Raw genomic sequence first — 15,810 nt, 5'->3', positions numbered from 1 at the left:
ACTTTCTGCAGCATTTAAAAATATGCTACTTAAAATAATAAAATATGCAACTATGGGGCAGTATCTGCAAATCAAAAGGAATCCTTAAGCTGGTCCGATAACGGACTTCTAATTGTTAACAGAATGATTAACAGCTTTGCTCTGTTATATAATAGAGACTGCATATGGCCAGCATAGCAAAATCCTATAAAAGTATTCTACATACTATGACTTTTAGTTCCATGTAATATATAGTTTTTTAATTACAAGATACTATGAATTACAGTGGTGCCTCGCAAGACGAAAATAATTCGTTCCGCGAGTCTTTTCGTCTTGCGATGTTTTTCGTTTTGCGAAGCATGGTCCGTTGCAACTGCGCCTCTTCAAGCGGCTTTAAGAAAAAAGCGCAAGACGTTTTCATCTTGCGAAGCAAGCCCATAGGGAAATTCGTCTAGCAAAGCAACGCAAAACCGAAAAACCCTTTCGTCTAGCGAGTTTTTCGTCTTGCGAGGCATTCGTCTTGCGGGGCACCACTGTATATGTGTCTGGGAACTCAAAGATAGGAGTCTGGTTGCCAAGTTCCATTTTTAGACTCTCATTACTATAACTTCCATTGTTTAAAGCAAAATACAAAAATATATACTATGCAACACTAAAGGACAATGCACTCTTTGCATTAAACAACACAGGTTTTTATTGGTTGTCAGTCATAACACATATATCTGAAGGGAGGTTGAATTGCTGCAAATACAGTTCCAGCTTTTCTGTCTCAAATCATGTGTCAGTTCAGCTATTGTATCTGAAGTGTGATGTGAATTGGTGGCAACGCAGACCTTTGTTACACTTGTGCAGTACTCTCTGCACAATACCCTGATTGAGTGGGAGCCATTTGCAGCTCAGATGTCTATGATCTGTGACCTAAAAACAGCTCTAATTAAGTCTGACACAGTAGCGTATTAGCTTGCTTGAAAGCCACTGCAATCTATTCACATTATTAGCACCCCCCCAAAAAAAAATTCTACCTCTATAAGCTGGCAAAGTTACAGCTTCAGTTCGTTTGTTTGGCTGTAGATCTAACATAGATTGGGACCAAAATAACAGCTCCAGAGATTTTTAGTGCACTGTAAACAGTACATGGAAATGCAGAAGAATCCTCAATATATTTTGGAATGCACAATCCATTGTTGATAAGACCACCAGCTGCCTCCAGCAAAATTTAGCTTTGCCTTTAAACATATAATTATATGAGACTCTGAGTCACCGTCTTACGGGGCTTCAACAATATGAAATATAAATTCAAGCGATGTGAGATGCTAGCTTGCACTGGGATTTTTCTCCCCCCTCCTCCATCCCAATAAGGACAAACAACATGAAGAGTATTAAGAAGCGATTGTCAGAAGCACTTTAGACATCAGATTTAGTTAAAGTGATGACGACAAAGGACCATTCCACAAATTACACTTTAAACAAGTACACCCAAAAGAATGTGTGTTCCTATGAGCCTCGAACATGTGATCTACTTCAGGAGGCCAAGGTTCAAAACTTCACAGGTATGTGCAGAACTTCTTCTACCTTTGTTGCATTAGCCTAATCCAGGAAAGCCTATCATAAGCCAGGGGTGTGTGTGTGTTCTTCTCAATAAGCCTTTTATGCTGTTTTAGGGCACTCTGAATATCCAGGTACCTGAAGGAAGGTTTCTATCAGTTTCAAATTCAGAAATCCTGCATCATGAGTTTAAGCTTGCATGGAAACAGTGTCAAAGTAAATGTCTGGCAAAATAAATGTGCTTTTCTTAAGTAGACTGGATCTGCACATGAAGCAGAATGAGGTGGAAGGAGAGGTGGCAGAACGGACTGTAACATTTCAGCAAGTAATCATGTTTCTGAGGCTTCCATATATGAAAACTAACTGGACGGAAACTAAAATAGTTGATATAGAAAAGTTGGGAGAAGTCTAACAGGATTATTATTATTATTAAAAAGCAGGGGGAGCATTCAAAAAGATTATTCCCACCTGTGATCTGTTGGTCTGCTCTATTACCTCAGAATTCTCACCTGATTTTATTTTTTGAAGGCAGTGAACGATATCTTCTGATCAGCCCAGACACTGAGGTCCAGCTGCGAGGGCCTTCTGGCAGTTCCCTCACTGTAAGAAGTTACAGGGAACCAGGCAGAGGGCCTTTTCAGTAGTCACACCTGTGCTGTGGAAGGCCCCCTCATCAGATTTCAAACAAGCAACCAAATGACTTTTTAAAAGGCATCTGAAGGCAGCCCTATACCGGTAAGGTTTTAACATCTGAGGTTTTATTGTGTTTTTATTATTTTGCAGGGAACCACCCAGAATGGCTTGGGCAACCCAGTCAGATGGGTGGAATATAAATTAAATAAATAACAATAACAACAACAATAATTTATTATTAAATCATGATTGCATCCATTGAATTGTTCCCATTCCCTATGACAAAGGTTCAGCTACACTTTTTCTTTTTGTCAAAACCATCTTTATTAAAGGAGAGTGTTGCGACAGAACATGTGTGTATGAAACCAGCTTTGATGAAAAGTGCTTTGTATGGAAACCATGATTACTGTAAATACACATGTTGGCAAAGTCAATACCACCTGGTCTCCAATTGCCGAAACTGCTGGTACAACTGAACATGCCTGGAGGATGTAGTTTGGGCAGTCGGCTTGGACTTATACAATGCCATTTGCCTAATAATTTAAAATTAGAGAATGAGCACAGTAGATTCATAGATACTCAAATATAATTCTCTAATAATTAGCCCCAGAGTATAGATTTTTCACTATGGATACTAACAAAAGAAATTATAAATTAACATCACAGCAGTATGTTATATACTACTTTCTAAATGGTAGTATCGAATATACCACTGGGTCATGCAGTCTCCAGTTACATGATTTTGTTTTGATTTACACAAAGAAAAAGATATAAAAAATAGGTTTATTATTTATATTTCACTCGAGTTAGCTGTGGCACTCTGCCTGCCAAGTTACAGCAAGTACACTAATCTATTCAGTAGTCTTCTCTAAATCAAAACTTCGTTTGGTACATTCACATACAAAAAAAGAAGTTGCAAACTCTTTGTACAAAACAAGAGCAAATAACTGTTACCTATAGAAAGGGGTTAGGTCAATCCCTTGATTTTATTAGAATGGCACAGAAGTGAGAAGTAAGTCGTACAACAGTAAACTGATCTGGTTTTAAACTCTTCTAAAGCCCCAAGAAATGCATTTTTGAATGGTGAAGTGAGAGTTACCACAGGCAGACAACTCATGCATTGAGCAATTCGTGTTCTTTATCTGTTTTCCCAACTGCATCTGGGTTGGACAAGGGGTCCAGATCAGCAAAGAGGCTAAACCAAGCCGTTAGATCTTTAGAGGAACTTGCAGCTTCTGCAAAAAGGAAAAACAAAGACAAACAATCCCCAAGAAGTTAAGATTTTTGCTTGACAGTTTTTTAATATATATATATATATATATATATATATATATATATATATATATATATATACATACACACACACACACACACACACACACACACACACACTAATGCTGACATAAACAAACATGGTATGGACTTAGAATGCACTACTGAAGAAAATATGTAGTATATGCCTGATAGAACCCATATTCATGTATTGCTTTTGACAGAAAATTTAAATATTCTGCAGTTATTATTATTTCATTTCTACATTTTTCTTATATTTTTTAGAAAAATCTCAAAGCAGTTTACAGCTCTATATTATTTATTTATATAATTTGCAACACACACACTGCCCTTAAAGTTGACTACAATAAGAAAAAACTCAATATACTGCAGTAAAATATAATGGAAACTAAAGCAGCATAACTGGCAAGTAAAAACGAAGATATCAGATAACAGCAGTAAAAAGAAATTAAGAGGATCTCAACTGCCATTAAAACGTCATTAAGAACACAAACAAGAGATTGGGATGGGTTTTTCTTGAAAGATAACGATGTTGCTCAGAAAACACATTTGAAGAGGAAGTTTGATAATTTTGGTGCCATCACAGAGAAGGCCTTTTTAGCAATTGGCCACTTCCCTGGCTCCTAAGCACAGGGACATCGGAAGAGGAGGAGGGTGGCCCACAAACTCCCTCAAACGGTGGATTGGCTCATGGTTTCTCCATTCCCAACCACTTCATAGCATTTAAATGAATTCATCTTCACTTGGATGAGCCTTTGGAGGTTGTACAAAAATGGAAAGGGAGATCACCAAAGACCCAACACTGGGAGGGCCCTACGGGTCCATTCTGCCTGCAGCCAGGAGTACTTGAGTTCATAGAGCGTCTCTAGAAAGGGATTTTGTCAACACAGAGTGTGACCAAGTGATGACCCAGTGGAGTTTTCGTTACTGAAACAAGACATCTCCACTCAAGTCTTGGCAACATTTTAACGTCAACCAACAAGCAAGCATTGATATTCAAGTGCCGATTACTTAAATAACATGCCAATTAGGGCACAATTAGAGGATAATTCCTGAAAGGAAGCCATTCTATGTAAATAGTTGTGAGACTACACACACACACACACACACACACAACCAAACACCTGGAAAACTCTAAGCTTTGTATTGCTGTGTTGGTGCACACACAATCAAAGTGTAACGTGTTTGTCACCTTTCATAGGTGTCTTGTTGACGGTCGTGTTCAGGCTGTTGGATTTCTGGGCGGTCTGTGGGACAGGCGTAGGGCTGATGCTGCTGGCTGCCCAACCTAAAATTCAATAACACAGTTGCATATCTGTCAATCAACTATAATTACTTAACGAGCTCACACTGCTCACGACAGTAATAATTGAAGCTTGAACTCTTCTGTTAAAAACAAATTCTAAAAATCCTGTCCTGATCTGTTGCTTTACAGCTCTGGCTTCATTGCTTTATGTAGGTCTTTACATTTTGTACTTTGTATTATGTTACTTTAACCCCGTTGTAAATTCTTCTTGTGTACTTTGGGATAGAAATTAAACAACTCTCATTTCCTTACAGGTTACTGCAACAGGGTTGTATTTTAGTCTGCTTTTTTGTTGTTTTTTGCATTCACTTTAACTGTCTTGCTTGCTCCATCAAATCCATTCATCTACTGAAACTAACAGTACAACTTGTTTTGACAATTGATATTTTTGAAGTTGTTAGCAGAGCTCATGAGCAGATCTATCTGCTGACTGGGAGTGGGGACCTTCAGACTGCCGTTTCAAATAGTGAACAGGAGTCAATCCAGCCTACCGTCTGGAAAAGGCTCCCACAACAAACAGGCTCCAGCCCTTCTGTAATAGATCTGCTAGTATTACTACTAGCAGTTCAGGTGCCTGACATGTGCCCTATGGGTCTGTACGTTTGGTCCAAAAGGGTGGTTAGGAAAAACTTTTGAATGATGTTACAAAGTAGTGTTCTCCATTGCTAATACAAGCAAAGTTTACAGGGGAAATTGGCCTTTGGGGAAAAAATATTGGTGCTTACTAGCTGGCTGCTCAAAGAGCAGCTCATGATATGACTAGACGCAAGATTATCAGTGAGACATTAAGGAAACCAAACCTCCTACTCTTCTGCCAGCAACTGTACAAATGTGGAAAAGGTGAAGCAAGCAGTCATTCTCTTGGCCTCAATTAAATTTAAAAATGGAAGCAACAGCTAGATTGTTCAGCCACAGAAAAAAGCTCCTGTACACATAAATTAAAAATGATTCCTATAATTATTACTATCAAAATGAAATACAGGTAGGAGTGGAGAAAGGGATTGCCTTTTTGTTAAAGCAGTCTTTGCAGTTAGAAAAGTAGCCAGAGGAGGCAGTGACATAATCAGTGGACTAACTGAAACACACTCAGATCATTTGTTCTTTTTGCCTTCTTTCACCTGCAAAGGGAGCCCTTCAACAATAACAGTTTCTTGCAGTACAATAGTGCCTGGAGGACCAGTTGAAGACTCGGAATAAATGGGTGCAGTAACAATACAGTTTTAAAGGCAGACAAAACAGACTAAAAGACAAAGACTGTATTTACTGGATAAAAGACTAAGGGAACAGGAAAATATAATTAAGACAATTTCCGGTGGATGTAAAGTGTTCCATATATTCTTAACCCATGTCTGAAGTGAATCATGCCTGTATGATGCCTGCCTCCTTGCTGGTCAATGGGGATTAACAGGCATGCTTAGTTGAAAAATTGCTGAAATGTTGTGCACAGGCTGAATTCAGAGGCAACACAAAACCGCAGAGTACTTGGGTAAACCATGGTTTGTTTCAATGTCTGAACTTGAGCTTCCCCACAAACTGATCTGGTTCAGATGTAACACTGAACACTGGGATCTTCAACTGTGGTGTTAGCATAATCATAGTTTTTTATTACATCTGAAACCGGCTTTAAGATGATTAAATCCCACTAAAGTAAATGAGATGGAAGAAGTCTAACAGCTCTTAGGACACCTCCATTAAAAAAAAACAAAACAGATAATCAATTTAATTGATCAGCAATAACTAACGACGTGAACACAGTTAGGAACCTGACTTAGCAGAAGGTTTTTCGAGTCTGCCAGGATTCTTTTGAATAGCATTGTTTACTCCAACGTATTTTATTATTTGTAAATGCTTGGGATTTTACCTGGAACCTTATACAAGCAAAAACATCTGCTCTATTAACATATGATGTTATCAAAGATAATTAATAGCTAGATGGGAAACTGAGACACAAAGCTAGCAACCTGTACACAACTGCTTTGATCACACAACAGTAAGTTTACTTAACAGACATTGTGGAATAAGGCAGTAATTTGCAGTTGAAGAAGACTTGTTTTCTGCAAGTCATACGCTAAACAGATCTCTGAAAAATAATCCTAGCAAAGAGACATTTTCAATTAACAAGCAAAGCCTGTGTACTTTGGAAGAAACTTACATTACTAGGAATGGAAATTCTGAAAAAATAGTTGCCACGGTTGGCTCCTCAGCCATGCAAAATGAGAGGTTACTTGCATTTATAATACACCTTCAATTATTTAACAGGGCATAGCTTTTACTGGTTAACTTAGAAGGAAAACAACCTCTCTCCATATTGTGCTGGATGTCATAGATAACCAATAGCATTGCAAACAGTTGTGTTCTTTCTGAAGGGAAGTTGTGCTGGCACTGAACCAAGGAGACACAAACCCCAGCCCTTGCTCTGCCCTGATCTCTCTCATTGGCCTTGGGGTGGTCATGCTCTTTCAGCCTGGGGTCCCAGCCTGCACTATGGGTTTCTTAGAGAAGGAATGACATAATTGCATTTGGCAAAAAAGAAAGCCTTCTGCCAACGTCGTAAATAATACATTTCCCCACCAGCCGTTCCTTTAAGTGATCTGTGACTATGTTGCAGCCTGAACTGCGTAACAACAAATGTACAAGACTGCATGTTTGAAAGAGTTGGGAAGAGAACAAGCCCGTAGTCCAAACTGGGTGTGGTGGGGTGGGATGGGATACAGCAGCCTTCTATTCAGGGCAAAAGCAAGATTCAAACTAGAGACCTCCTGGCTCACTATTCAGTCTTTTAGCACCAAACCATATGCGATGTGGAAGATTTGTGAACAATAGTTTTCATTTAAAAGTAGCTGATCTACACTGGGGCCACGGTGCTGGGGGAGAAAGGTCTAACCATTCCCCATCTGTGCCATTTCCCGATTTAAATCACACTCATCCAAAAGCAGCTATTTGCCACAACAATATGCGGTATCACACATCTCTCTCTCTGACTGGCTGCTTTTAAATTTAATTGCCCTCCCTACCCTTGGTGATAGTTTGTAATTAAAAAAGCAGCTACCAACAATCATAGGAGATCCTGTTTGCAGATCTGCCCCACTGTGTCTGGTTTGCCTCTTAGTGACTTTCCTACGCCATATCACCTTAAAAATCTGAGTACTTCGATTCCATTAAGCATCTGCACTACGCTAGACAAAGAGGCCAGATATGCCCCTGTCCACAGACCTATTAAGCCAAAGTGCTTGGATTGAAGCCATTGAAGCCTCACTGATGACACGCTCCTATTTTAGGCATGCCAGTCTTGACAAGGTCCCTTTAACAACAGCTTTTTTTATTGCTACTCCAGGCTCTACTATTTTCTTCTACCTGAGGAATGTCAGAGGAATAATTTTCCCATCAACAAATGACAAGCAAACCAGCCCACGTTAACACCCTGGAGGAGTTAAGAACCCTTCACACACGTCATCCCTTCACTCTAAAAATAATGAGACAATTTTTTCCTTTCACCCTCTACGCCTCCCTCCCACAACCACCATCTGCCCAAGAAACAGCAGAGAGATTAACATAGAATATTGGCAGCAAGGAGGCTGGTTTGCTGTGCACGGAGCACTGAAGCAACAAGAGCTGCAAACTAACAAAGCACTTTCATTCTGAGCCTGTTGTGCAGATGCAGCTATTTTACAGCACCAGAGTAGCCAACTGATACTTAAGGCAGGGTAAAAATAGGGAGAGGAAAATGCATAAATGAGCTTAGTGTGAGTAACCCAAGGGAAGGAGCTATTTCCTGGAAGGCACACCTACAAACCTCATGGGAGAGTGTTAGCGTGGCTGAGAGAAGAGACCTGATTCAGTTGTAATGTTGGCTGAGACCTAGTTCAGCTTTATGTGAACAAGCCTACTTCCCTCCTGTCTGCATGGAGATTGTAAACATTCATTTCCATTTTAAACTAACTGCAATTTGTTGTTTTGTCTGAACTGGGAACTACAGTTAAGTTTCCCTATGCTTATCCAAAGAAGCCAGGATCAGAAGCCATGGCTTGATCCTGGCTTGTTCTGACAAACCACTGTTTATCCTAACCATAGTTTTTTCCAATTTGGACAACACAACCAACTGGTTAGGTTAAAATTCCATGCTTTGCATGCAAACTGGCCCTGGTTCAATCCCTGGCATCTGTCGGTAGGGCTGGGAGAAAACACTGTCTGAAACTACTGTCAGTCAGTACTAGAGACAATACTGAGATTGATGGACCAGTTATTTGATCAAGTATAAGGTAGTATACAAAATTAAATAATAATAAAAAATTATCTCCTCATGGTTGTAAAGGGGGAGGGAGAGAGCACTTAAGCCCAAGGTTCATGCACATAACACTATCCTATGGTTTAGTGCAGAGCTTTTCAAACTGTGTGTTGCGACATGTTAGTGTGTTGGCTGCAGTATGCAGGTGTGTCATGCAATTGCTCCCCACTCTCCTCCTGGGGTTGGGGGAGGGGATTACTGCTTCGCAAAATGATGCATGTTTAAAAAGTGTGTCACCAACATAAAGTTTGGAAAGCTCTGGTTTAGTGGTTATGGCTATACCCTCCCGAGTAAGTATGTGTCTTTGTTCACATGCATTCATGCATGGCACAGTGCTTGGCATCAGGTTGGTGGACTGAGCCCATCTGTTTGCTAATCAGCCTAAAATAAACCTACCTTGAAGGGAGGACTGCAAGTCATTCATGTTTTGGTCTAAAAGCTGAGAAGGAAGGAAGCCTGACGCTGATGACTGATTGTTCTCCATTTCTCCTGCGGAAGAGCTTGTGGGCATGTCAGCAAGTGGGTCCTCTCCAAATACAGCTTTCCACTCTCTGCTGAATTCGCCGTCGTCCAAAGAAGATGCATTGAGAATCTCGTTCAGTAATACCATATCATCCTTATCAGTAGCCTCAGTCTCCAAAGAATTTGCAAGCGGGTCCATTGATGCTGCTGGGAGAAGCAGGAGTACCAAAGCAGAAAGAAATCAGAAAAAACAACAACAAGTAAGAACAGAGGAAGAGACTTAAGGAATGCCCATTCAGATCTACCAGTAGTGAAGGAACTATAGCTCCGCAGTACATGCAGAAGGTTCCAGGTTCAATCTCTAGAAGTCCCAGTTAAAAGGAACAGGATAGACCTTTGCTTGAAACTCTAGGCTGCTGCTGCCAGTCAGAGTAGACAATAAGGGATTAGCTAAGAGACCTGGTATAGGCCCTAGAGCTGAGGCATAGATAAAATAATTCTATGGGGAGCACCTAAACTAGATGATCTTCCAGTTGCACCTCTCATTCCTCACATTCTGGAATTCAGTCTGGACATTTATGATTTCTCACCTCTCAGTTTAGCCTCACTAGATGCCATAGTTCATGAAATAACTCATGTTTTGACAGTTATTTAAAATGCAGACACCTCCAGTGGGGTACACCCCCACTTTTCCAGATATAAACCAGATATTTCAACAAAAGAACTACTTTGACCAATGATCCAAAATGATGAAAAACCCCTTTCCTGCACAAGTCCTTATCCTTGTTGTAATAGAAATGGGATTTAATATGGACAAGAAACAGAAGGTTCATGATGGATTACCTAGAAAAGGAAGAGCTTACTTTACGGTTACACTATTCCTACTGAGCAAAGCATTCCAACCAGGAATTTTGCTGAATGGGGTTGACCTTATGCCGGCTCAGATGTCTACAAGATGAAAAATGAAGGAAATACATAATGGAGAAGCATAGAATGCCCCCTCTTCCAGATGACAAGTAAACAGGAAGGGAATATGACTTGGCTGCTTTACCAGTGTGGAAGGCAGAGAGATACAGTGATTCATTGTACTGTACATTGATTATGTGCCCATGCACTGGAGGGGCAAGAATGGATGCTCAGGGATAACAAACAGTGTCCAATCAACCACTGTTGGGCAAAAGGAGTTAAATTTCAGCAATTCCTTCAGAAATGGCAAAGTCAGCTATGGAATTTGCTACCGCAATTTGTGGTGATGGCCAATAGCTTGGATAGCATTAAAAGGGAATTAGAGAAAATTATAAAGAATAAAGCTATCAGGGGCTACTTGTCATGACAGGTACAGGTAGTAGACCTCTGAATACCAGTCACTGATGAAGGGGAAGGGAGCTCTTGTGTTCATTTCCTGGTTATGGGATTCCATAGGCATCCCATTGGCCACGGTAGGAGAAAGCATGCTAGACTAGCTCTTCTTATGGTCTTAGGAAAACTCAATGAGCCAGCAAATGAGTCACCAAAGCCTACTGCTAGCCAATCGTTTTACTTTCCACCTCCCTCTCAAGGAGACAATGGAAAGAATGGTGGAATCTTCAGAGCTCTCCATTACCATGTTCCCCTAGCCTCTTTGAAATACGGACCAGCTCTCAAAAGCGAGTCTCACCATATGGGAAGTTTTAAAATAGCAACTCCATGGGAAATGGACATGTGATTCTACCCTGAGAATCTGTCCAGCCACAATGTTTCTTCCCCTTCTCTAGAGAGCATGTTTGTGGGAAGAACTGTGCGGCAGAAATAACCCTGACCACCTCACCAAGACATGGCTATCCACTCTGTTCTGGATTGATGGTTTAGTTTTAACTTGTTTTATTGTATTGTATCAGCTATATTCAGATGTTAATGCACCCTGGGACATTATGATGAGTGGGCAAGAAATATAGCAGACAATGCACAACAAGGTTACCCGTAAGACCTCCTATCCCTGTAAAGACCTGCAAGATCTGTAGAACATCTAGGGAAAGTTTATTCATGGGCACTGCACCCTACAGAATATAACAGGGTGTTAACAAAGCAAAGGGCCCCTTTCTGCCATTGCCCCTGCATTTTCCTCTGCCATACGTGAAGCATTATCCATCCTTTGCTTCAGACATCTTGCAAAGATGTTTTCTTTTTGCCCAAGTTTTCCCTGACCAAAAGAATACACCCTGTTATTACTGTATTCCTGCTTTTATCTGTTTTCATAATATATTTTTCCTAGTTATTATAATCCCTTCTTATTGTTTTTATTACATTTTAAATTTTTATATTTCTGTACAGATTGTTTACATATTAAGCAGTTCAGAAATGCTTTTAAATCAATCAATATTTATTCACACATCCAGGGGTGTTCCAAAACAATTTGCAATAATAAAAATACACAATGCACAATAAATTTAATAAGTCAATACAAATATGATATGCTTAAAAAAAAAAGGTCATCCAAAAGGGCGGGGGGGGGGGGAACGCACAAGGATCATCAAAAGCAACACAAATTATCCATTCACTCCGTACAAGGTGAGCATCAGTTGCTGCCAAAAGCCCACGCTGTCCAAGTGCCTGGGAGAATAAAAATGTGTTTGATGCTAGAATTTGTCTGATGCCATCCTTGCCACAACTTCGGGTTCATAACAGTTGGCAATGCCAGTCTGGCCAACTTCATTTCGACCTACTCATAAGGAAGCATACTCCAGGGGGCTGTCACAGCTGAATTATTTCAGAGAATGAATTCCACCTACTATTGGAACATTTTTCTACAGCGAATTTGAAGACTGAACACTGACCTCATTAGAAACTGAATTTAGTATAACCAGCAACCTACTTCTCCATTTTCCCTCAAACATGATCTCTTTCAGAACGTGAGCTTTGGAACTCTACATGCTTTTCATTTCAGTGCAACTACCTGAGGCCCCAGTAGGTCCTTTATCTGGCATTGCTACTTTTTGACTTTTGAAAAGAAGAGTTTATTTGGGAGGTGTGATGGGACAGCAGATGATCAAAACTCCCAAAACATTGCTGTTGGAGGCAACCTGGTACCCATCAGATCTTTTGGACAGCAATTCCCATCAACCCCACCCAGCTTAGTCAATGGTGAAGCTGTAGTTGAAAACATCTGGAGGGAACCAGGGTAGAAAAGGCTACTGTCTCCAAACAGGCATGAAAGTGCTTGAAGCTTTGCTCCAAAACTGCCACAATGAGTATGATGCTAGGCATTTTTTGAAATCTTCCTGTCATTTGAAATCTTCCTGTCATTGCTTCATCACTGTGGAGCTCAGTAGCTTACCCAAAGTAAGTGGTAGTATGTACAATAGGCAGCTTTCTCTAATAAAAGCCTCAGCTGGCCAAGTAACCTTCCCTGCACTTAAATTATCCACACATAACACAGCAAAGATAAATACTTTCTTGTAATGAGTTGGGCATATTAGAAATGTATAGATGAAAGAATATTTCGTCTATACATTAAGTAGGTCTTACTCAAAAGTGACTGAGTCTTCTTTCAAACACATAGAGTGAAGTTATTGGGGGCGTGAAAAGAGGAGAAGTTAGGGGACAGAGTTGACTTTAAAAAATGCCTATGAGTCAACACCACTTGGGAGAATAAAAAAACACCTACACACCATGAATAAAACCAACTTGGAGGAAAGAAAACAGCAGCTTTAACCTGCACGATGGGTGACAATTTTGAGGGCTGAACTTTCTGTTTACATCTTCAATCCTCTTTGCAGTAACACACTTACTTGTCAAGAAAGGCCAATATTATAAGTAGTCAATTATACTGGTATAATCCAGTGTGAGTTTCCAGCTGCATCAAAAATGGCAGTCAAAAGTTGCATCCTAGCATACCAAATTTGGAATGAATTAGGTATTAAAAAAATTAGCACCACCCTCCTCTCTCTCAAAGAAAACAGGATTTGTGGTTAGCAGTTCACTACAGCCAGAAAGTCACAATACAAGAAATATAAGCAGTCTTCAGTCATGGTAAAGCTCATGTTACAAGTGGGTGACACCACTGATATTTCACTTCAGAAGCCATAGCTGACCCATGTGACTCAAATGAAAAGCAATTGTGCCAAAAGACTCTCTTATTGGTCTAGAAGTGGCAAAACATTCTTGATAAATGTGACATAAAACACTGCAACTCTTCTATCCTTGGTGTAAGGCACATCTTATGTTGTAAGACTCCTCTTTATTTTGACTTCTCTGCCCTGATATATTACAAAGTGTTTTAATGTGTTTGAGAGAGCCTGTTTTGCTTCCTGGAATTTCCAGATCTAGCAGGGAATCATGAAGTTACAACATATATTGAAGACATGGTTTTAATAGTAACATTTCACCATTCCTCTGCTATGCTAGAAATTACATCTACCACAATAGCAAATAATAATGATGATAGATAATAATGATAGTTATTATTATTATTATTATTATTATTATTATTATTATTATTTAAAAAACCTAACAGAAATACAGCAAAGAACAAGGCTATTTGATGCAGTCATCATATACTGCTGGTATTTCACAAAGAAGTCATGTATAATAGACATAAACAATTTCTCTGTGTTCTAAAAACTGTAGCTGTGTACTCACTAAGAACAGAGTTCTTATTAAAGAAGGACCAACATGGCTTTTATCAATAAACTATTTGCACTGCTGTTACTTCTCCCTTCTCTTCCCTTTTGTTCTTTGCCTTGTGTTCAGCATTTCCTTGCCGCTTCCTTTTTCCAACAGTAAATCTATCCCTTATTTTCATAAATTGTCCTTTGCCATCACAGTATTGAAGAAAGAAAATTCTACAGAACACAGTCTGCTTTTTACCTTCCATTGATAGATTTACTCCTTCATGTGGCATACTATGAGATTGCTGTATGTTTAGCACTTTAGTGGTTAGCCAAGCCAAGCTTAATTCACAGTCACTTCTAATGTGGTTGCAAGTGTCAATACAAGATGGTTCTGCTTCATACATTACACACAGTGGTTTTTTTAAATGAATAAGTATCTCTGTAAAGGCAGCTACTGCTGGGAAAAACTTGTGAGCTAATAGGTTCCCTTACACAGTAAATACTAGCCACCCCCATGTGTGGGAGCTGTGCTGAAACAATCAGAATCAGAAATGATGTGATAACTTCAGCATGTCGCAACCAAATGTGGGAATCTAGCTTCAGAGGCAAAAAAAAAAGAAAGAAAGAAAGAAGGGGGGAGGGATAGGTACAAGAAGAGGTATGTTTTACTCAGAGCAAACCTGTTGAAATTAATGGATTTAGTCATGTTACTTTTTACTCTGAGTAAAACCTAGCTGAATACCACCCATAGAATTATTGCCAGGATGAATGTACTATGGCGCACACACCTGCCCCCCCCAAAAAAGCACAGTTGCTATGGACCACTGAAGCATAGCTGGCAAATTTTGCCTGGCTGAAAAATTCAGTGGAAGAATAGTTGTTGCTTACAACAGCATTTCAAGTCAAGGAAACTGACAAACACTATTTCTATCACTATCAGTTCAGAAGGAGATACTTTTCTACATCAATATCATACTAAAAAGTTCACAAATTGAGGTGAATGTTCTTCTACAACCCATAAGCGCCCAAAGTGGATGATCACATCAAGACATAGCTAGTTTTTATATTAGTAAAGATTAAATAATCCAATTGTTTAAAAGATTTAATTATCCAGTTGGAGACCAGCCTCTACCAAAGGTGTCATGGACTTTGAAGACGCTTGAACTCAGGCCGAAAGGGAGAAATGGCAAACCCGCACAGTGATCACTCTCACTCGGAAATCGATGTTCCCACTGTGGAAGGACGTGTGGATCCAGAATTGGCCTCCTTAGTCACTTACGGACTCACTGTTAAGACAGTGTTCATGGAAGACAATCTTACTTGGGTAAGAGTGATCACCAAAGAAAAAGAAGAAAATGCTATGTTTGGTGCCCCTTTGCAGAATTGATAAAACAGTTGACAAAAAGATTACATACCATTTTCCTCAGGTTTCAAGTCTAATAAGTCATCTATGGCTCCTAAAAATGGCAAAACATAAGGGAAAGTTATTGAGCTGTAGGCTCTTATATGTACATTTCAAACTTGCAGTTATACTGTTTTCTTTAGGCAGCAATCATATGCAACTTGTCTGTCAGTAAGTCCCATTGAAGTCAATGTAACTTGCTTCTGAGTAGGCATGTATAGGGCTGCACTGCATGTCTAGCAGACATACCTGAATTCTCTCTGTGGTTGAAGCTCTCCCCAAAAGTACTCAGGATGTCCTTAGTTTCTTCTGCTGT

The 15,810-nt window shown here is 39.7% G+C and overlaps 1 protein-coding gene across 7 annotated transcripts in view; it reads right to left on the bottom strand.

Annotated features, from left to right (window-relative positions):
* Positions 1-3,107: 3,107 nt before the first annotated feature.
* The window catches only part of ICA1 (islet cell autoantigen 1), a 64,147-nt gene continuing 51,444 nt past the window's right edge, over positions 3,108-15,810 (bottom strand). For 6 of the 7 annotated variants that reach the window (XM_081164702.1, XM_081164705.1, XM_081164701.1 and 3 more), the window contains exons 11-15: positions 15,744-15,806; positions 15,508-15,549; positions 9,438-9,710; positions 4,643-4,738; positions 3,108-3,392 (exon numbers count right to left, since the gene is read on the bottom strand). In XM_081164702.1, coding sequence (XP_081020828.1) covers positions 3,271-3,392; positions 4,643-4,738; positions 9,438-9,710; positions 15,508-15,549; positions 15,744-15,806 — 596 coding nt within the window. In that variant the 3' untranslated portion in view covers positions 3,108-3,270. The remainder of the gene's footprint in view (positions 3,393-4,642; positions 4,739-9,437; positions 9,711-15,507; positions 15,550-15,743; positions 15,807-15,810) is intronic. The other variant, XM_081164707.1, reaches the window with a different exon arrangement.

Source organism: Podarcis bocagei (genome assembly GCF_964188305.1).
Source record: "Podarcis bocagei genome assembly, chromosome: 12".
In the NCBI taxonomy this organism is placed as follows: domain Eukaryota; kingdom Metazoa; phylum Chordata; class Lepidosauria; order Squamata; family Lacertidae; genus Podarcis; species Podarcis bocagei.
The sequence above is the reverse complement of the archived record's forward strand: the minus strand, read 5'-3'. Positions and strand labels throughout refer to the sequence as shown.